Below are 22,925 nucleotides of genomic sequence, written 5' to 3'. Positions count from 1 at the left end.
GCATTGATATTGAGTTGGATGTAGATGTACATTTACAACAACAGTAAGGTTATCTTTAACATCTATAAAAAGTAAAAATTTAACACTTTATTTATGTTACTAAATTATTCTAACAGTGTGACTGAGTTGGAACTCCTTTCATAAGTTTCTTATTGATTAAAATGAGTCATCTCTTGGAATTTCTGAAGGCAAACAAAATCAGTTATATTTTCTTACACAAAAACAAAAATACTTTAGCCTATTTTAATTTTTTTTTAGGATTTATGAATTTCTATTTCATCTATAAAAAACAATTGTGTATTTTACAATTGCCTGTATGAAAATGTAAATGTATTTATTTATTTTTGTAGTTTTAACCGTGGTATTTGTAACAAGACCATAGTATGCACATGGAAGCATGGATCTTCTTCACTTTCGTGCTTTGATTTAACAATGATTTCTATAACAAATTTTGGATTTTTTTTTTATTACAAACTGTAGGCCTACTCTAAACACATGTAAAAAAATATATTCAAAATACAAATATTTATAAGATGTAACAAAAATGTATTTCCTCACTCCCATAATGTAGCATGTGACAAATTTATTTGAGCTGAAGAAGTGAAATGATAATACGTATTATGAATACGCCTATAGTAGTGTTATTGTAGTAAATTCAAGGTTGATGATGTAGAATTCTGTGCCGAATTCAAATGACTTGCATGTCTCGTGCCGTGATTCTCACTGGTTCTCACAGTGCTGCAAAGATCAGAGGTGCGCATTTAAGAGCTTGAGACCGGTCTGTGAGTAAAAACTTACCTACTTTGCACTCGTGCTGCTCTGTCCATTGAGCTGTATCCACTTACAGAGTCATACAGGTGCATTAGCGGAGGTTGTGACTATTTGACGCTACTAAACCAGATACTTCAGATGCTAGACTTCAGATTCAGATGAACAATGGTACAAATGCATACCAACCCGTATAATGGAGTCTATATAAACATTTTAATGCAAAAAGGAACTTGACGATAGATTTGATTAACATGATTGATAAAGGCCCCCCCATTTGTAACCTAACGCCCCCCTCTCTACTAATATGCTCTTAGTGCCCCCTGGCATCCTTTGAATGCCAACTGGGGGGACGGTACGGCCTCTTTGAAAACCCCTGACATAGATCAATCATGCTCATATAAATGTTTGTTTACATGAGCATTTATATTTAAAATAACTTGCACTAAGTCATGTTCATGGGGCGGCTGTGGCTCAGGTGGTAGAGGGGGTCGGCCACTAATCGCAGGGTTGGCGGTTCGATTCCCCTCGGCAAGACACCGAACCCCAAGTTGCTCCCAATGGCAGGTTAGTGCCTTGCATGGCAGCTCTGCCGTTATTGTTGTGTGAGTGTGTGTGTGAATGGGTAAATGGGACACAGTGTAAAGTGCTTTGGTAAACGCTAAGGTTAAAAATGGTGCTATATAAGTGCAGACCATTTACCATTCATTATCATTCATGTTGAATGCACAATTTTTGGGTCTACCTCTTTTAGGTGTGCCCTTTGAATAATGAAATACCCCTTTAAAGCATGAAACTTCAGGAAATGTTGCATATTTTAAGTTTGTGTGTTTAATTAAATTGTGAATTGATTTAAGAGGTATCTGCCTCAGGTAAAACTGACTAAAGTCTTTAAAATATGAGCTTTTCTTGCAGCACTTGGTGGTGAATTAATACTGTATGACGGGTAATCTTGATCTTAAGTCATTATATCCAACCATCCTCTTTTACCATTCTGCCATATTTTTAACTGCATTTAATTTATTTTTGTTTTGAATTGCCAATTGTGATTAGTCAACTTTGGTGATCAACTGGCCTTAAAGTTTGAAATGATTGTTCCATTCTTTTTCCATTCCAAGACAATTTTTTAATGCATAACCGTGTATTTTTGTCCACATTTGCAGCTGTAAATCAACTTTCCAGCTTGATAATGTCCTCTGGCTGTGAGGGCTCACCTAAATCGGAGGCACCAAGGCCTCCTCCAGAGGAAAGCAGCAATATGAACAAAACTCCAGTTGTGGCTCAGGAGAGCCCTTTATCTGAAACCAATGCAAAACAAGCGGTAGCAATTCACAGCAACATTGTCACTAATATTGATGATGTAATAACTGAACTGAACTCAGCTGAAGACAAAGATATGGACCAAAATGTCTCAGGTTTCACAGACACAATTGCCAATACAGGAGAGTGCAGTAAAACGGAAGACAAAGGGAGTTCAACCACATCACCATCACAACCAAATCCTCTGGATTACTCTGTACTAGATGTGAGTAATAGCACTTGCCATTTTCCTATAGGAAAGACATTTTTAAATAGTTACTCTAGGAACTTTAGTCATCTGGAAGAGGACATTGTGCCTCTGGAGAAACCAAGTATGTACCGTCTGGTTGAGGATAGTGACTCTGAGAGTGATTCTGCCACTGACAGCGCTATCAAAGTAGAGAAGTCTCAACGTGACTGTGAGGAACCTCAGGACACTGACTCAGATGAGGAGGAGGTTGAACACTGCTTCAACACTGCAGTCAGTCAGCCTGCATTCAGCCAATCAGAGGGTAGCTCTCTTCCACAGAGAGACAGCATTACTTATAGTCAAACTTTTGACCAGACACTTGCTAGCACTGATCTCCACAACCCTCCATTACTATCCATTCCAGACAAGGATTTACAAGAGAACAATCATTCCGTTTCACTCTCTGTGTTACAGGGCCCACTTTGCCCTCAGTTTTTAGGTGATACCCTTTTAAATGGAGACACCAGACACAGTCCCACACAAGAGGCTATGTGTGAGAGAACTTCGCCAAGCACAATGTCCTCAAACTTCAATGCTGATGAAATATGTGAAACTGTTTCAGAACCTGTCAAAACCTGCCAGTCATTGGCAGGTGTCAGTTGTCCCCCTGTTATTCAGAGCAACCACCCTGTCACCATTAGGAGTCAAGAGAGGACTGCTAAGTTGCGCTCAGTTGCAACTCTGTCTACAGAAACACACAACACTGCGGAAGTGCCACTGAAGTCAAATATGTCAGAGCCAATGGCATCAAATTATGCCAATGGAAAATCTAGTGTACAGGCCTCTAATACGCTCTCTCCAAGAGACATGGAGAAAGAGAAAGTTTATCCCACACTTGACTCTAAATCATCACTTTCTCAAAACCAGAGTAAATCCACCACTTACTGTATCAGGTCTTTGGGCACTAAATCCCCCAATGACAGCCCTGTCTCACCCCTGCTGAGTGGTGGACTTAAACTTAACAATAAATTACCAAGCACTACTTCGAAACTCAAGGGATTGAGTATTAAGAGTAAATGCAATGAGCAAGAACAGTTTGTCTCCAGATCGCCCAGGGCAGAAAGTCCGGTACTGAAAAAAGCTCTCAGCTCCCCAAGTCAGTGTCCTAAACTCCATGATAGAAGAACTACACTGACTGGTAGCCCAAAATCAAGCAGAATGTCTGATAAGACTAGGGTTTCTTCTTGCAAGACTGACCAAATTCAATCAATTGTGTCCAGTGCATTGAAGACAAATCTCACCAACATCGTCAAAGAAGAACTCAAATCTGCCAGAGAGGAACAGGTCTCGGATCTAAAGGAGCAAGTCTCTAAGTCTGAGATCACTATGGCCACCACACAAAGAACTTTCATCAAGGTACGACTTTCATCCTCTTCAATCCCATCTTCTTCAACGTCCACACCTATCCTGACATGCAAGGAAGTTGTGAATACAAGCGATTTAAATTTGGTCTCAGTGTCAGACAATCAAGTCGAGTTGGAGGAATCTAATTTGGAACCGTCTGTAGGAGCACACACAATCTCATTAGAATCAATCAACTCTTTATCTAGTCCTCTGCAACATAATGGTACTCTTAGTACAAATGAAACTGTTGAGAAAGTGTACTGCAATGGCCAGGAAGAAAGCCCCCAAGGGAGCTCAAATAATAAGGATGCTGTTTCTAGTCTCAAATCAAGCAAATCCAAACTGTACCTAAGAGCACCTGACCACAGATGCTACTCTATCGATCCCAGTGGGTGTTCTGACCCAAACCCTTTCTCAGTTCGTCAACGAATCCAGTCCTTTGAGAACCTGGCCAGCTTCGATGGCTCTGTGGTTAGGTGTTTAGACATTCCTTCTTATGCTATAAAGTCCAAGCCACCTCTCAATCGGAGGCTGTCTGAGTTCACCGGCTCTGTTAGCAGTCAGTCCAGTGACAGTCGTTTGAGGAGAAGTCTCAGCTCTTGTGTGGACAATATGAGTTCAGCTCCATCTCCATTGCATCAACTGAAGAATTCTTCCTCCAATGCAGTTATCACCAACACTGAAGCAGCTCCTTCAAATGGAACAGCAGAGCCAGTTATGAAGGAGAAAGCAAATAATGAAGCCTCTCAGAACCAGTCCACTATTCACAGACCACCAGTGCTGCAATCCCGAAATGCGCGTGCAAATGGAGGCCTTTCACGCTCAAAACTGAGAGAGATTAGGGCGCTAAGCATGCCTGAATTGGACAAGCTGTGCACCGAGGATTTTTCCAGTAACCCTGGCAATGTGATCTTTAAGACCGAACTGAAAATCCATCCTCGCATGTCCACAGACCCAGCATCACACAACCTGCAGTGCAATGTGGTTACCAGGGTGAGCAGTGTTAACACTGGGGCACCTGGTACCACCAGCAATGTGGAGGAACATGAAGGCCAGGCCACAGGACACTCATGCTGGTCTATAAGGTGAGTGAAGGCTAGTAGGGTGGTGGAGTAGTGGGCTAAAGCACTAAACTGTTAAGCAGAAGGTTGTCGGTTCGATCCCCACAGCCACCACCATTGTGTCCTTGAGCAAGGCACTTAACTCCAGGTTGCTCCAGGGGGGTTTTCCATGTAATAAGTGCACTGTAAGTCACTTTGGAAAAAAGCGTCTGCCAAATGGAGAAATGTAAATGTAGTATTATAAATGTGCAATGCTAAGATTTGGTGTAATGCTGATAGAGCTATATGGTTTTTAATTTTGCCCACGTAACATAGTGCGTATTTTAGTAATATAGTTTATGGCACTGTAACTGGATTCTGTATAAATGCTCTTACTGAAAACCAGGACCAATATATTCAATGATTGATACAATTTTATCACATATCTTTGGCTAGGAAAAAAGCAGGCTTTCAGCTGATATGTGTTGTGTCTTTCTTATGACAGTTTGAAAGATCTTGAATCTTCTCCCTTGGACCAAAATAAGGTAAAAGATGTTCTGTGTTCCCTCACAACTAAAGTGGATGTGATGGCTCTCATACAGGAGACAGAATCTCTTTCAGAGGTACTTTTTAAGATCTCTCCTACATACATCCCTCAAAGGACATCTCAAATTATTTTGTATGTATTTTTAAAAAAGCGTATATTCTATGTTAAAAGACCATCTGACAGTCTGAAGTATCTTTTAAGAGATGGGGAAGATATGCTTTGAGATATAGCACAGGCAATTATGGAAATTCTTTTGTTCTGGTTTAGTCAAATTTAAAAAGCTTTCCATGTTTACTTACCTGTCACTTTTTGTGTTATTTTTATCAGCGTTAAAAGTACAGAAGAAATGCTCATAACAAAACCAGGGAGGCCCTATTTATAGTTTCATATACATGTATTTCTTTTCAGCCAGGTAAAATCAAGAAAGCTGTACTTATTTTAATCCTTCATAATATTAACAAAATGTAATTTTTCATGAATACTTTGTATCTAGGTTAAAGAGGACATTTACTTTGTCATCTTAACTAAAGAACAGGGATCTGGTCTGGGATTCAGCATCGCTGGAGGGGTAGACCTGGAGCAGAAATCTGTTACGGTAAGCTGTTCTTTTTTAAGCAAAAACAGAAACTGACTGTTTTGGTACATGAAATGGCTTTTTCAACGATATTTTGAGCTATTTGTTTTCATTAGCATTTATAATTACAGTATAATGGAACAACATATTGTCACCCCCTTGTGGTAGTGAAATAACCTGCTTCCACTGGAACAACCTAGCAACTAGGATTATTATCAAGGGGCATTAAAAACAATCTGAAAATATATTATATAATTTGAAAGCAAGCATATCAACTGAATTTTTAAGAAACAGCTGCATGTCTTTTAATGATAGAACTTTAATAATTAGAAGTAAAATGTAGAAACCATGTTTGAATGAAAATGTTCATATTAATCAAAATAATTATCATATAATTTAATAACTGTTACCTGATATAATAACTGTTATCTTACCTGAACAATTTCAGATGCTGGTGTCACCTCTCTACACTGCAGACTTGGTCACAGATATTTCTTTCTTTTTCAAAAAACAGATATGCCACAAACGTTACCACTAATCTCAATTCTATTCAAAGGCCAAACAAAAAACATGAAAAAGTCAAAGAACAATATCATTGTTTAATGTATATTATATGAAATAAGATTATTGTTGTCACACATGACCCTAAAGAAAGAAATCCTGAATGTCTGTCCCCCTTCAGTTTTTTGGCTGGTTGTTGCATATGTGAAATTCAGTGATTCGGTGAAAAAGACTAACAATAAAATGGTCCAAAAGTAAAAAGTAATTAAAAGTTACCAAAATGTAAAACGTTTTAATCTTTTTAACTTGTTGATGTGAGCGCTAACCAATGGGATTTCCGCTTTTGATTAAATTCCGCCTACTGCCAAAGCAACCAGCTGGTTCCAATACTAAATGTAATTATAATTTCTCAAAAAGTGTGTAGCATACTGTATAGAAGTCAATGGAAAGGAGGAGGTGAGAACCGGCTTTTCAATATAAATAATAATTTAATTTCAAACACAAACACATGACGTACATGTCCGTAAAACTATCTCTCTCTCCCGCACAATCCTCCGCAGTCGGCCTTTATCCCTCTCGGAGGCTTGATTAGCCTGATAACCCGGCCCCACCCTCCGCCCTGCCACATTCCTCCCTTGTTCTCTCAGGCAGGGGAGCCCCCGGCATGACGTACACCCCTCCCCCCTTTCCCTGGGAAGGGGCGTGCCTTTTTGCCCCGTCTGCCGGCAGGTCATCCCAGTCTACCTGGACGAGGGAGGGGACAAGGGGAGGGAAACAGAAATAATTAAATAGGGGGGTTACTTCCTGTAACAGTGCAGTACCCCCCCAAAAAACACTGTATAATTTAAATGAGAGGGAAAAGGCCAACGCGGAGCGGCAGTGAGAGAGAGAGAGGAGAGAGAGATAAAAAAAACACTTACTCGCCAGTTCTCCGATACGCCGTAGCTTGTTCCTCGGCCACTCCTCCTTGCCGGATTTCGGCACCAGTGTAAAGCAGTCAATGGAAAGGAGGAGGAGAGAATCAGCTTTTCAACATAAATAATAGTTTAATAATAAACTGAAACAAAAGACAACAAACACACATAGGACGGACATGTCTGTAAACTATCTCTCTCTCCCGCACAATCCTCCGCAGTCTGCCTTTATCCCTCTCGGAGGCTTGATTAGCCTGATAAGGGACCGGGTGTGTATAATCATGACCCGGCCCCACCCTTTGCCCTGCCACACATACTAAATATATTCTTTTAACAGGTTCATCGGGTGTTTACTCGTGGGGTGGCAGGAGTTGAAGGTACCATTCACAGAGGAGATAGGGTTTTGTCAATAAATGGGAACAGCTTGAGTGGGATCACACATGGAGAGGCGCTGTCCTGCCTTCATCAGACCAGGCTGCCAAGACAGGCATTAGTGGTGATCCAGAAGGGCAAGGATATTGAGCCGACATCACCAAGACCAGAACTTCCCCTTCAGGCTAGACATTGCCCTTCACCTGTCCTTAAAGGCAGCTTCAGGGAGAATAAAACAAGTAAGTGGCAGGGATTATTGTTAATGACACTTAAGCCCTGAATATAAAGGTAGAGGTGAGGGATAATGTTCAATAAACTTCTTGTATCATTTTAAGGGGTTTATTTTATTTAATGACTGGCTGACTGTACGTAATTATTCTTGTTACTTGGTTATACTTCCCAAATAAGTTATAAAAGTATCATGAAATATTGAGTTACTAATTATTGATGAAAGAGTATGTGAAGTTCTAAGGTAAACATAAAATTAGCACAGTATGGGAGTGCTAATAATATGCAGTTTATCGGTCATTGTTCAACAATATTTGTCTGCCGAATGCCATGAACAAACAATCAGAATCTAGTATTCCACAGAGCTGTTTAATTATAAAATGATACTAGTCATTGATTGACATGTTTGCTTTTTATTGTGGTTATATCATTTAATAGTTTCCAGAAAAATACCTTTTCTGTCGCTAATTGGCTGTTGGTGTGTTGTAGGTGTGGAGGTGGGACCGGATGGGGCTTTGAGTGTGGAATTACAGAAGACTACAGCTGGTCTAGGTTTCAGTCTAGATGGAGGCAAAGCATCTGCACATTTAGATCGATCACTCTACATCAAACGTATTTTCCGAGGTGAGTTCTGCACTTTTTAAATATGTCCACAAGGGGGAGACACATGGTTTAATCTAAGTAGAAAACAGAAAGTGCTCAGTTCATCACAGTGCCTAATAAGAGGAAAAACATTCCCTTGTCTTAGTAGGGACACACAAAAGTGCTTTCAGTCCTTTTGGGTTAGTTTATTGTAGGAAATGCAAAAGTGTGGATTGTGAGCTCTTTCTGTCACCACTCAGGAGGAGCTGCTGAGCTGTCCAGGGTTATTGATGTTGGAGATGAACTTCTAGCCATCAACGGCAGGTCTTTGCAAGGCCTTATGCACTATGATGCCTGGAACATCATTAAAACAGTCTCTGAGGGCCCCGTCCAGTTAGTCATCAAAAAACCCAGGACTTCTGTATGACGTCTGATCTACCTGCACATATTAAACAGATGTGATGAAGGTGCCAAACTGTGGTGTCTTATTGTACATATTCTGACTTTGCATTGTTTTTATACGTGTTTATAACAGGATCTCTGTGATAAAGAATTTGTTGCACATTGATTTTTATTCAAACAAGGCTTCTGCAATGTTGCGGTGGTCTCACATACAGTATGTGGGGTTATGATATTTTTTTATTGTGTCCTGACTTTGAACTTTGTATCACACAAACTTTGAACTCTGTCATTTATTACTTTTTGAAGACATTTAAAACATACTTGTAAGAATTATGAGTGATATGTTTATAACTGCATCCCTTGTATAATTTAACTTAATTTTAATATTATGAAATTGTACTGTATATATAGTATCTGCAATGGTTCTACAGCTATAATTATGGTGATAAATCAAACCACTTTAGAATCACTCTGCCTAATCTGATGGATTTGTTATTTTGATCAACATAAAGTAGATATCAAAGTGAAGTTTTGTTTGAACAGGTTTATAACTTTAAATGGAATTGTAGAGTTGATCTTTCTTCTATTTTCTTTTAAATGTACCTGAATTTTCATTGTTCCTCGTACCTGCAAAATCATGATAGTTTCAGAAAAGGTTCCCCAAACACTCCTTATTGCTATGGAACCTTTTCACAGTCTGCAGTGATGCGTTTCCACAGCAAAAATGTCCACAAAAATAATAGTAGCTCTGGTCTCCCATTCATGTTTTGACATTGCCACACTTACTACAGCTTAAAATACTAGAATTCAATCTGATTATTAACATTTGAAATATACAGTTATATAATGAGTATTGTCTAGGGTGACTTTCAAAACATTAATCTGTTTGTTTGTCAGCTTCTGGCTCAACCAAAGGTGAGATTTGGGCAGGACTACAGTGCCTGTTTATTGAAAAATGTACCCTTTCCAGAACACTTGCAACTCTAGTTGGGTAAACTTCTATAGCAGTGCATGGGAGACCAGAGCAAATATTATTTTTGTGGAAATTCTTGGTGTGGAAACATGTTGTTTAATTAGACTGAAATAATATTGACTTTTAAAGTATTGACATTTTAACAAGGTCCTTCAGGTATGTTTGATATTTTTTCAGCTGTGAATATTTGTCATGTATATTCACATCTAAAATATTTAAGAAAGTCGTTTTCCCTGATTTTTCCTTTTCAGTGCTGTTTCTTTATTGTACTTGAATTGTCTTATGTAAATATTGCAGATCCCACTGATATTAGTGTAATTTATTTTAGCTAAGCATTAAAGGGTTAGTTCACCCAGTTATGAAAAATCTCACATTTACCCACCCTCATGCCATCCCAAAATTGTATGAACTTTTATTAATCTGCTGAACTCAAATGGAGATTTTTAGAAGAACACCACTTCTCTGTAGGTCCATACAATGCAAGTGAATGGGTGCCAACATTTTGAAGCTCCAAAATTCACATAAGGGCAACATAAAAGTACTCCAGATGACCCTGGTGGTTAAATCCATATCTTCTAAAGCATTACGATAGGTGTGTGTGAGAAACAGATTAATATTTAAGTCCTTTTTCCTTCACTTTCTCTTTCTTCTGTTTTTGGTAATTCACAGTCTTCATGCATATTGCCTCCTACTGGGCTGGGAGGAGATTATATGACAAAAGATTACTTCAGTATTGATCAGTTTCTCACCCTCACCTATCATATCATGTCTGAACACATGGATTTAACCACTGGAGTCATATGGATTACTTTTATGCTCTCTATATGTGGATTTTGGAGCTTCAAAATTGGCACCCATTCACTTGCATTGTATGGGCCTACAGAGCTGATATATTCTTCTAAAAATCTTTATTTGTGTTCTGCAAAAGATAGTAAGTCATATACATTTGGGATGCCAGGAGGGTGAGAAAATCATGAGAGAACTTTCATTTTGGGTGAACTATACCTTTAAGCAAAAGTGTGATGTACATGAAATGATCATGATTATTTCTATTGTCTATTAGACCTTTTGTTCTGCCCTTGTGAATATTTTGTACAGTAATTGAAATGCTCATTCATTTAAAAAGATTTTGCCTATTGGATTTGACAGGGCTACAGGTCTTATATTAATTAACCTGTTTTCCTCATCCACAATTACAGCTACCTTGTTAACTGTGTTGTTATTGCTGTTCAACTTCAACATTTCCATAGTCATTTCGAAAACAAAAACTTGGTCATTATTTACTCACCCTCCTGTCATTCCAAACTCTTTTGACTTTCTTCTTTAGAACACTAGAGATATTTAAAGATAGTTGTGATCGCTAATTTCAATACAATAGCAGGCAATAGTGTCTCACTTTAAAGCTTAAAAAAGTTCCTAAAAGGGTAATAAATGTAGCCTATGTGACTTGTGCATCAAGACATTGTTTGTTATCAAATCATTAATAATGTCCATAAATTCAATATGGTGACAACCCAATGTCATGACACAAAAACCAATGAGGTTCAATGTTATTAGCATATTACCACATTGATTCACTAGCTTAACTAAGGGGTCATGACATTTTGCCATTCATGCCTTTTTTATTATTTTAACATGTTCCTCGATATTCACTTATACTCTTAAATGTTTTTACACAAAAAATATAATATATTTGTAAAACATGAATTTTCCACCCTCATTCTTACCCTCTGTCAGAAACACTCAGTTTTGGTGCTGCTGCTCCTTTAAGACTTGACAGTTAAAGGCCTCGATATACTTCCATAGAAGTTGTTCTTTGTTCTTCATTCATGGGTAAATAGAAGTTCTAAACAGTCGAGATATATACTGTTTCTGAACAATCAGACACCCGACACAGATGTAAGAGGCATTTAGATGTACATATAAATCAGAGGACACTACATTTAAAACCTTAAAAATGTGTTATCAATGACTTTATAACTCATTGTGAGTAGAATTTACTTGAGGTCAGTAAAATAAACTGTTTTAACCACTCGATGATTTAAAGTAATACATATGCAGAAGAAAAAGATTAATTTGTCTTGTTTACATTATGAATTAATGGTACTAATGCGCTAACATGCTACACACATCCATAATATGCACTGGTTACACTGTTACTGTAATTTATTATGACACCGATTCCAGTGCAATGATGAGTGTATAAAAGTATTAATGTGCAGAACAAATAAAAAGCAATGATGATAGAGGTATATCTTACTTGAGACAGACGTGTGAATGGCTTTTGCTGCAGATGGCACATGAGTGAATGGGTACTTGAGAGTATTTGAATATTTAGTAGACAAAAAAAAAAAAGTCACACAAAATTTTCTTGGAAAATGTCTGGCGAGCGACCCTACAGATGTAGGTACATTTGCACCTAACCCTCACTAGTAGCTCTGCACATCGATGTGTTCAGGTTTGCTGATCTGGAGCCCCAAGTCCTCATGGAAGGTGGAGCTCCAGGACCTACCAATGACATGTAAGAAGGTGTTTGGCAAACGATAGGAATATTTATGGGAAAAACACCTTTTTGGGCATATTGTGTTCAAAATTACTTTAACAATGTTCGTAATGGGGTTGCAAGGAGAAAGTGGGAGACGGCGAATCCAACTCAAACTATTTATAATAAATTTGATAATTTAATAACATTTAAATTTTATAATAAGTGGGACAACACGGCTCCCAACCCCCCCGTCCTACACGTTGTTCTGTATAACAAAAGGGAGAGAAAAATCACAAGCATGTAGCAATGGCCCACCACAAAGCACAGCTTTTACCTGGATAAAAGCCTGTTGGCACGGCTCCGACAACTGGACCAGGTCTGGGGCTCCCTTTTTTAGTGAGATCGGTCAGCGGGCTGGTGACATTTAGGCACAAACTTTCTATAAGGCCGCAACCGCTGTGGTCTTATCAATTTTGGGATGCACCTGCCCGTGGCCCAAGTGGAACTCCAGATACCATATTGACCTTTCTATAATACACACAGATCTGGAATGAGCCGTCTCACTTCGGAACCAGCACCACCATGCTGGCCCAGTAACTGTGGGATTCTTCTATTACCTCCATATCGAGCATGGCCTTTAATTCTTTCCAAACCACTTTTTTTGTGCTTGGGCAATCGGTAGGGACGACTGCGTACCACTACCCCTGGGGTTGTTTCGATGTGGTGTTTTATGAGGTTTGTATGAACTGGATGGGGCGAGAACACGTCCGAGAATTCTCTTTGCAACTGGGCCACGTTCGTGATTTGCGATGGTGAGAGTTGGTCTCTGCATGTGACTGGGGTACCTCGATTGGCTTTTAAGTTCACCTCCAGCCTGAGCTCCTCCTTCTCTGGTACCACTGTCACCAAAGCCACTGGGACCACCTCCCTCCATGGTTTTAAGAGGTTGAGGTGGTAAATTTGACGTGCTCGGCCCCTATCCGATCATTTAACCTCATAATTGACTTCCCAGACTCGCTGTAACCGCAGCCTCAACATTGAATTTGTCCCCACAATGTAATCGTCACAGTCACCACAAGATAATGCAGGTCACTCCACCGGACCGCCCACTGGGTGCTCAGCCATCTGCAGTCCCCCAATGTCTGCTCATAGAGCTCCAGTAAGACCTTCGTCTTGTGGGTCCATCTTGACTAGTGGAACATGGGGCAGGGTGGTCACGGGGTCACGGTGGCAACACCCTCCTTGTGCATCTACTGATCTCGCTCTCCATTCACAAGCCACCGCTCTGCTCAGCTTTTTTATCAGTCCCCTAAGCAAGCATTTCTCTAACATAAAAGAAAATGCTAGATACATTTATGGCACAAAAACAAAATTGATTTTAAGATTTACTATATTAGCAATTTTGAATTTGCTTGATATCTACAGTACTTAGTGATATTAATGCAAGACCATTGGCACAACAGCACAAGAAAGGTAGACTGTGAAGGGGGGGATTTGCATCTTGTTTCAGTCCAGATGGTGGCCACAGTCTCCTGGGAACTGCCACCACCTTGCACTACCTGCCAAGGGTTCATTAGTTGCTGGCAGAGATCGATCTTCTCACAATATGTCTATGTTCTGTGTGAATATCTGTCTGTGATTCTGTCATCACAACATGACTGCAGCTGTTGAGACTGTACAGGCATTCAGTAGAACAGTTGTAGAGGGTTTCTCTTTGTCAGTAGACAGCCTGCATCAATATGTAGGACTTTAACCGTAGACAGAATTGATGTAACTGTGCAAATAACTTGAGCCTGCTGTGTGATCCAAAGCAATATCAATACAATATGATATTGAACCACATGGTTTCAATGATAGCCTTCTCAAAACTGAGGGTGTCATGACAGCAGAATTAAGAGTGTTATGAGCAGGCTCTGTGTTGCCTTAATATTCTGTATTAAGACTCAATTCCAAAGAAAAGTTATACTAAAATATGCCTGCTCTGACCCACCTCAGTCCCTAATATCAAAGGACTCTGAAGTTGCTTTGGTTATCAATAAATTAAAGGCAACTTCAGTGCAGCCTTAAACTTTTGTCATTGTTTAAATTCTATTATTTATATATATATATATATATTTTTTTCAAAATGCAATCATTTAATACATAATGTATTTTTTCTATTTATAATTATATATACAAAAAACATTTTCACAATTGCAATTTTGGTGTAAAATGCATTTATGCTGCCTTTGTGCAACATTAGTCTCTGTTTAATTGCACAATTTTGTAGAACATATGGTGCTTTAGATACAACACTTGTGCTTCCTTTGCAGTGTAACAATTGAATGACTTTTTTTAAACTCTATTTTTGATAGTTTCTTGAAATAGCCTATGTCAAAGACACTTTATAGTCTTTTGACAGAAATAATATAGCCTATGTCCAGTTTGTACTGAAATAGAGAGCACATTTCTCATTAAACAATGTAAAATGATGTCTAAAACAATGCAGATTTACATAAAGCTATAAATTAAATGGTAATTTAAAATAAGCTGACACTTGAAATGCCACAAGTTTCACTTCTCACATTTCCTGTTCTCCATTTTAACAGTCACATGATTATAAACCACAAGACCCGCTTGAAAAATCAGCAGATGAAAGAATATGGCATATCTCAAACTTGCTATAAGCTTTAATGAATGACAGAATGCAGAATTTCTTTTGTGTATGACTTCAGATGTAATTTGTTTTTAAAGATTGCTTTGAATAACTGATATATGACACTGATTTTGGATGTGATGTTTATGTATAACCTGCAGGGACTTCGCGCATGTTTGTGTGATAAGTATTCGCGGAGTTTCGGTTCATTTTTGTGACGTGTTTCAGAAAGATGATCGCAGAGACAGAGACGTCTGAAAGCACACTCTATTAATTTTCTTTATTTTTCAAAAGCACAAGGTTTTGTTGTTATTGTGCGTGTACAAAAAAAAGTAGACCCTTTATAGTTTCTAATGATGTCTTACACTTATATGTATGCCCAAAGATATTTAATACAAGTATTTTTAGTTGATTCCGCTGTTATGAGGAAAAATATCCAGCAGGATGCGCCAGTCCGTCGACCCCTGAGGGTTAAATCTAAATTCTGGACTTCTAACATCTCATTCATTGAGTGATTGACAAATCCTTCATAATTAATAAAAGACTTACCAGATTTTGTCTTCACATTGTCATCTGCTTTACATCACCTTCTAAAAAGGCAAACTTCAGTGGCAGGAGAAATCAATACTTCAAAGAAAATACAGAAATGTGCAGATAGCGCGACATCTTTAATAATAGTGGATGAAATGTCCAGACCCTTACTAATGAGTAGATCAAGAGTGTGTCTGCGATTGTGTGTGGGTCCATCTACATGCTGAGTCAGATCAAAGGGGTTTAAAACTTTTATGAGTCCTTTGGATGTGTTGTGTTCAGGATTGAAAAACATCTTTAAATATCACAGCTAAACCTCCACATCTCCTAATAACTGTGCAGACACTAATAAAAGTAAAGTTTGTAGGGTCTGATTAATTGAGGGCTGTTGCACTTCAGCTGTTATCTAACCAAGTTTCATTTAGAAACATAAAGTCCAGGTTGTTTGTGGTGATGAGGTCATTGACTAAAAACAACTTGTTCTTTAGTGAGCAGATATTTAAAAATGTGAACTTGACATTATCTGTTTTTGACCCCACAGCAATGTTGGATTGACATCTTATAGGCAACAGATTAGATAGGTTTGCCATATGTCTTGAGAATGCCTTTGTCTTCCTATCACTTAACATATCAGATATAGAAAAAGTTATTGGCACAGCAGGTTCCTGATTTTCCTGTAAACATTTGTGAGTTTTGCTGCTCCCATAGCAGGGACCCGACACATATCACTGAGAGCTGTTATTAGTTGTTTGTTGTTCACCGAGAGCAGAAGAAGGATGATGTGTGCCCTGGTGTTGTAGCAGTGGCCGGAGAGATCTCTTAGAGGGAGGAGGAGCTGGGCCTGCAGGCTTTGGTGGTAGAGGGGCCCACCCTTTTTTGTTTGGAATCTCAGGGCTCGCAGAAATGGAGAGGGAGAGCTTTCTTCCAACATACTCTAGATCCTCCACTTTCTATGAGAAGCTCAGAAGTATGGATATTGATTAGAGGGAGAATTTGTGTGGTGAGAGAGGCTGTGACTCTGTTGTTTCTGGAGGCTGAAGTATGTTATCCTGGCTCCCTTGGCTTTTTCCAGGAATTCGTCCTTAGGTCCTGTTTCTTGGAGCAGTTCTAAGTCGTCACAGTCCGACAGTAGTATGCTCTGTGGGTGGTGCTCAGCCTGGATTGTGTCCCTGTGTAGTGAATGTTGTGGCTGCACTGGGTTATTGTGGGATTTTCTAATCAAATGTCAATCTAGGTGCTGAAGTGCGATCCTGTGGTCATCCTTACACTGCGGTGGTATTTGTTTGCCATCCATCTTGAGTGGATTTGTGCACGCTGCAGGTGGATGAAGGAGGGAGAAGCATATTTTGTAGTTTGCAACAAGTTTGTTTGGGTGGAGGCCATCTCATTTAAACAGTTCTTTTTGACACAGAAAATATTTAAGTTATCAATGTAGTTCAGTCACCTCATGTTGCAGGTTTTGTGGAGCCAAGTGCAACCAAGAATACATATTTGTACCTCGGGCTGGAATCAGTCTACTGATGAACAACTGCACTTTCAATCTACCAAGTGTTTCATAGAGTTAATTGAAATCCCTCTTAAGGAGTTCTGACTGCTCTTTCTGAATATAATTTCCCCCCACCTATATAATAACCCAATTCATAGTCTTATGGTTTATCAGAATGTCCAGAAGTTCCTTATTTTCCTCAGAAACTGTTGCTCGAGGAAGGCAGCAAGTGGTAGTAGCCTTGCTACCAATGTTAGCTGCTGGCTGATGTGATCTATACTTGATCACATTTGGGGTTTCTTTCTCCACATTCATTAATGGTTCAAATCTATTTTCAAGATGCATCGGGGGCGAAAGAATACCAGTACTGGTTAGTCAATTCATATCTGGAGTGGAAGATGCCAATGCTGCAATATGCAATGCTTGTGACTGTCTGATATGTCGAGCACCATTGGGTCTAGCTCCCTGTTTATGCCATTGATTTTTGCTCTCACTTTCATCAGTCACTTTTGCCACCTGTTCTGCTAGTTTTTCTAAGCTCAGTATAGCCTTTTGAGGAAAGTTAGGGGGCTGGGCACATTTGCTGCTGTCCGATTCCGAGTGCGATTGTTCCCGTTGGCCCCCTGCAGTTTTGGTCTGGTTTCACACTCACTTGATTCTATCGAACCCTGGACCATTTGCGTTCATCTTATCACAAACACGCATGGAGAACACAATGCAACTCATCATACTTTTTTAAAAATTTGTATTTTGGTGCCATTATTTCAGAGTGAACGACAACTGTGTATATGTGCACTTCATGGCGTAACTCATCAGATGTCCAGGGGAAGGTGGCTTTCTGCTGCTCGCAAACAGTGTTTTTTGAGCAGATAGCTGATTGCAAGGTATTTATTTGCAACTTTATTTACACTGCACACTTACGCTCATGTCCAAGGTGAAGTTATCACCACTGCCACTCCTATTATACCCTATATTTATAACCTATAATAGTATTTATATATAGTATTTATAAGACAGACAGACAGACAGCAAGACAGCCAGCCAGCCAGCCAGACAGACAGACCGGTCTGCATGACAGTTTTCACATTACTAATTTTTCATGCGAACTGTGATCTGTTTCAAACTAAACGGCCAGAGTGAAAGCACCCTTAGGTTCACAGAACTAACCAGCTGTAGGCTGAGGGGGTCCACTGTGACATTTTCCTGTGTGTTATGTCAATGGTGGCAGTACTGCAAGTCGGTTAATATGTATGCTGTTGTTGTGTTTATGTTTTTCTACGCACCGACGGTGGAAAAAAATTTCCTCTTTGAGGACAATAAATTATCTATCTATCTATATGTGTAGGTAACATAACATGAAAATCCCTGATTACAAATCATGCTGGTTAAATAATTAGTTTTACAACATGGATAATACATTACATGTTACGTGAAACCTGATTGTCGGGGTATAATATCCAGTTGAACCTTGAAGTGACCATACAAGATTAAAGATTATAATGATCGACTTGTTAGATAGAAGTGATTACAAATCATTACACATATTTTAAAAAGATACATCAGGCTATAATCATTAGTTATAGAGATTACATTTATTCTGTATATTTTATAGGGTTAACTCAGCAAAGTACTGTGACTTTGTGTGAAATGTTCCTGGATAGTGAAATGTCCTTTTTAGCTGCTGTTTGCAGGATAATAATCACGATGTCTTGTGATCTGATGAGTCTAAGTGTAGCAAATTGGTTTATATCGGAGGATGAAACATAGTTTGTTCTGAGTCTTTCTTGGGAATTCCAGGGAGGGTTTGTTCTCTGTCTTTTATTGCTTGTGACCTTCGAACTTAGGGCCTCTTTGCAGAGAAATTCTCAAGTCATATGCGATCTAGTAAAGATTCTTTGTTAGTTTTATTGGCCAGATGTGAGACTCGTTGTCACCTTCTTTTTATTTATGACATTGAGGAATTCTAATTCAAAGGTTGTGGGTTTTTCCTAGATTCAAATCATATTGCATATAAACACACTTACATGCTGCTGTTCACACTTGCCATAGATGTGACTGTCTTGCCGGGCACTCCTCACACACCTTACAGTCTAGCTGATCCCACAAAAGCTCAATGGGGTTAAGATCCATAACACTCTTTTCCAATTATCTGTTGTCCAATGTCTGTGTTTCTTTGTTCACTCTAACCTTTTCTTTTTGTTTTTCTGTTTCAAAAGTGGCTTTTTCTTTGCAATTCTTCCCATAAGGCCTGCACCCCTGAGTCTTCTCTTTATTGTTGTACATGAAACTGGTGTTGAGCGGGTAGAATTCAATGAAGCTGTCAACTGAGGACATGTGAGGCGTCTATTTCTCAAACTAGAGACTCTGATGTTCTTATCCTCTTGTTTTGTTGGACATCTGGCCTTCCGCATCTCTTTCTGTCTTTGTTAGAGCCAGTTGTCCTTTATCTTTGATGACTTTAGTGTACACCTTTGTATGAAATCTTCATTTTTTGTTCATTGTATAGCCTTCAATCCTCAAAACAATGATTGACTGATGAGTTTCTAGTGAAAGCTGTTACTTTTTTGCCATTTTTGTCCTAATTTTGACCTTAAGACATGCCTGTCTATTGCATAATGTGGTAACTCAAAAACAAACACAAAGACAATGTTAAGCTTCATTTAATGAATCAAATAGCTTTCAACTGTGTTTGATATAATGGTAAGTGATTACTCAAGGAAAAGGTGTTGGAGTGATGTCTACTGGAAATGGGGCATGTCTAGATTTGATTAAAAATGGCTTTTTTCAAATAGTGATGGTGCTGTTTTTTTTTTTACATCAGTAATGTCCTGACAATACTTTGTGATCAGTTGCATGCCACTTTGGTGAATAAAAGTACCAATTTCCTCTGAAACTGTACATTATTCCAAACATTTGGTTGCCAGTGTGTGTGTGTGTGTGTGTGTGTGTGTGTGTGTGTGTATGTATGTATATATATATATATATATATATATATATATATATATATAGGATTATACATCGATTCTATTGGACCCCCTCTAGATTGTATAGGCTTTGTCTTAAAGATCTATCTATCTAAAATATCAGAGACAATGCATCACTGTATGCAGCATTATTATTTAGGGATCATAAAAGGGTGTCTGTAAAATGAACAGATGCAAATGTAAATTACTTTTTAAACTAAATAACTAAAATAAAATAAAATAAAAATCTGCTAAACATTAAATACTCTGGAGGGACACAGTCCTTGAAATTTTCCATCTCACTTTCTGACGCTTTGAAGTAATCTAACATGTGAAGTTGACTTTCTGCCTTCCCCTTGGGAGTCCTGTGCCCCACTCAATCTTCTTTGTTCCTTTTTCAAAGAAAGACTATTCTGTCATTCTACAAATTACCTTTCCCTAAAATCTTTTCCGATGTGCTCTATTTGAACCTCAAATTTTGCCCCGTTTTGTATTCAGATTCAGGTTCTTGATTACAAGAAGAATGAAAAGGGTTTGTATCTATAAATGTTTCTTCAGTGCATGGTGTGCTTACATTTATTTATTTTTTCAAATTTGTATTACATTTCAGCAATTCATCCACCTAAATAATTGTGGTAAAAATATTTTTTAATTGCATTACATTTTACAGTTACAGTACTTCCTGTATTATTTAGGCATCCATGTATTCTAGGCTAGATCACTTTGCAAGGTCATGTAGGCTTTGTCACGCAAATTGCTCACCACAAACTCTTTGAGTGACAGATAATTTTTCGAATAATGTAACTGAAACTTGAAACTGAACAGAAACATCAATATACTTGCCTGTAGTGTTTTACAAATGAAGAATCCCTCTAAAATGTCAAGTTGATTTATAGATGATAGTGAACCTTAAATCAAGAATTTACAAAGTTGACATACAGATTTGTGTTGTAGACATAAAGCCTTAAATCATCCAAAGAATAACATAAGTTAAAAATGTCAGTATCACATTCACAATCATCCAGTTGTACTTAATATTGTCGCTTGTCCAATCAGATTAGAGGACTGAAACTAACTGATGTGAAAATTGTAAGTACATTATTATAAGTTTCATCAAGAAACATTCAGATTATCAGCAGTACCTGTCTTCTCACTGCAATGGTATTTCATATAAGCTAAGCTAATCGATTACATATCTCATAGCCATGCATATTTGGAATGCTGATCTCATTCCAGGGTCAGTCTACAGAAGGTGTGGTATGGGAAATTAGATGATATTGAGTAAATGAACAAAGCCCTTATATGGCTCACAAATAGCATGCATGCCCACTGGGTGAGGAGTGGCTCAGTTCCCACCTAACAAATATGTGTCCTTTTTTGACCATCTGGACACTAAATGCCTATTTTAGGAGAATGTTTTGGAGAAGGAGGGTGGAAATGGCAATGTTCCACCAAAACATTTATCCTTGGACTTTTTATTGTGTAAGACATCTGAAGTCCCAGACTGCTCATGTTGTTAATGGCAATCATATTGCAGAAGAGGGCATATGAATAAAATCATATCTACAATCCAAAGCACACTCACAAACATTAATGGTGACCTATACCTTTAATTAGATCATATAGATAAGTTACAAGGGTAATAAGGTTTCTTATATATATATATATATATATATATATATATATATATATATATATACACAAATACCGATCAGCCACAACATTAAAACCACCTGCCTAATATTGTGTAGGTCCCCCTCGTGCCGCAAAAACAGCGCAAACCCGCATATCAGAATAGCATTCTCACCACAATTGTAAAGAGCGGTTATCTGAGTTACTGTAGACTTTGTCAGTTCGAACCACTCTGGCCATTCTAAGTTAAACTCTCTCATCAACAAGGCATTTCCATCCACAGAACTGCCACTCATTGGATGCTTTTTAGTTTTGGCACCATTCAGAGTAAATTCTAGAGACTGTTGTTTCTGAAAATCCCAGGAGATCAACAGTTACAGAAATACTCAAACCAGCCCGTCTGGCACCAACAATCATGCCATAGTCCAAATCACTGAGATTGCATTTTTCCCCATTCTGTTGGTTTATGTGGGCATTAACTGAATCTCCTGACCCGTATCTGGAGGATTATATGCACTGCATTGTTGCCACACGATTGGCTGATTAGTGAATGGTGCCAAAAACAAAAAGCCTCCAGTGTGCAGCAGTTCTGTGGATGGAAATGCCTTGTTGATGAGAGAGGTCAACAGAGAATAGCCAGACTGATTCGAACTGACAAAGTCTATGGTAACTCAGATAATCGCTCTGTACAATTGTGGTGAGAAGAATCTGATCTAAGAATGCTATTCAGAGATGCGGGTTGTTACAGTTTTGGTGGCACAAGGTGACCTAAACGATATTAGGCAGGCAGTTTTAATATTGTGACTGATCTGTTTATATATTAAAAAACTAAAGAAATAAGATTATTAAATGAAAAGATTTCAGCATTTCAAAGAGCTAATTTCCTTTGTCTGGTGACTAAGGAGAATACATTAATGTCAAAATAATGTCAAATATAAATTTAATAGAGAAGTAGTCTCCTAAAGTATGTCTCCCAAAAAAGACCTGCGGCAATTATTCTGCTGGAAGACCAGGAGCTGATAACCAACTTGTTTCACAACAGAGAAACAGCAGACATATTCAGCCTAAAGATTTTGACGGTGATGGAGAAAGAAGATTATTGTTAAATCGGATCTGTTGTATTCAACCTCTTAAACACATGTTATACCATTCAGACCTTATAATAAAGAGCATCAGAGTGAATATATGCTCTCACAGTCACCAACTGTTTGAGCTCAACTGTGAAATTGGGATTAATGAGCCGAGTTCATCAAGAAGTCAACACAAATGATGTGGGACTCCCCACAAGAATAAGGACAGCTCATCTCCTCTCTATCTGCCAGCTTCTATATTTCATTCTCTCTCTCTCTCTCTCTCTCTCTCTCTCTCTCTCTCTCTCTCTCTCTCTCTCTCTCCATTC

General features: G+C 38.5%; 1 protein-coding gene across 1 annotated transcript in view; it reads left to right on the top strand.

Moving 5' to 3' along the window:
- The window catches only part of pdzd2 (PDZ domain containing 2), a 98,907-nt gene extending 86,881 nt beyond the window's left edge, over positions 1-12,026 (top strand). The window contains exons 19-24 of the mRNA XM_052125962.1: positions 1,932-4,746; positions 5,207-5,324; positions 5,742-5,843; positions 7,575-7,848; positions 8,327-8,461; positions 8,680-12,026. Coding sequence (XP_051981922.1) covers positions 1,932-4,746; positions 5,207-5,324; positions 5,742-5,843; positions 7,575-7,848; positions 8,327-8,461; positions 8,680-8,846 — 3,611 coding nt within the window. The 3' untranslated portion in view covers positions 8,847-12,026. The remainder of the gene's footprint in view (positions 1-1,931; positions 4,747-5,206; positions 5,325-5,741; positions 5,844-7,574; positions 7,849-8,326; positions 8,462-8,679) is intronic.
- Positions 12,027-22,925: the final 10,899 nt, after the last annotated feature.

The sequence above is a fragment of the Xyrauchen texanus genome, chromosome 4 (genome assembly GCF_025860055.1).
Source record: "Xyrauchen texanus isolate HMW12.3.18 chromosome 4, RBS_HiC_50CHRs, whole genome shotgun sequence".
Lineage (NCBI taxonomy): Eukaryota > Metazoa > Chordata > Actinopteri > Cypriniformes > Catostomidae > Xyrauchen > Xyrauchen texanus.
The sequence above is the reverse complement of the archived record's forward strand: the minus strand, read 5'-3'. Positions and strand labels throughout refer to the sequence as shown.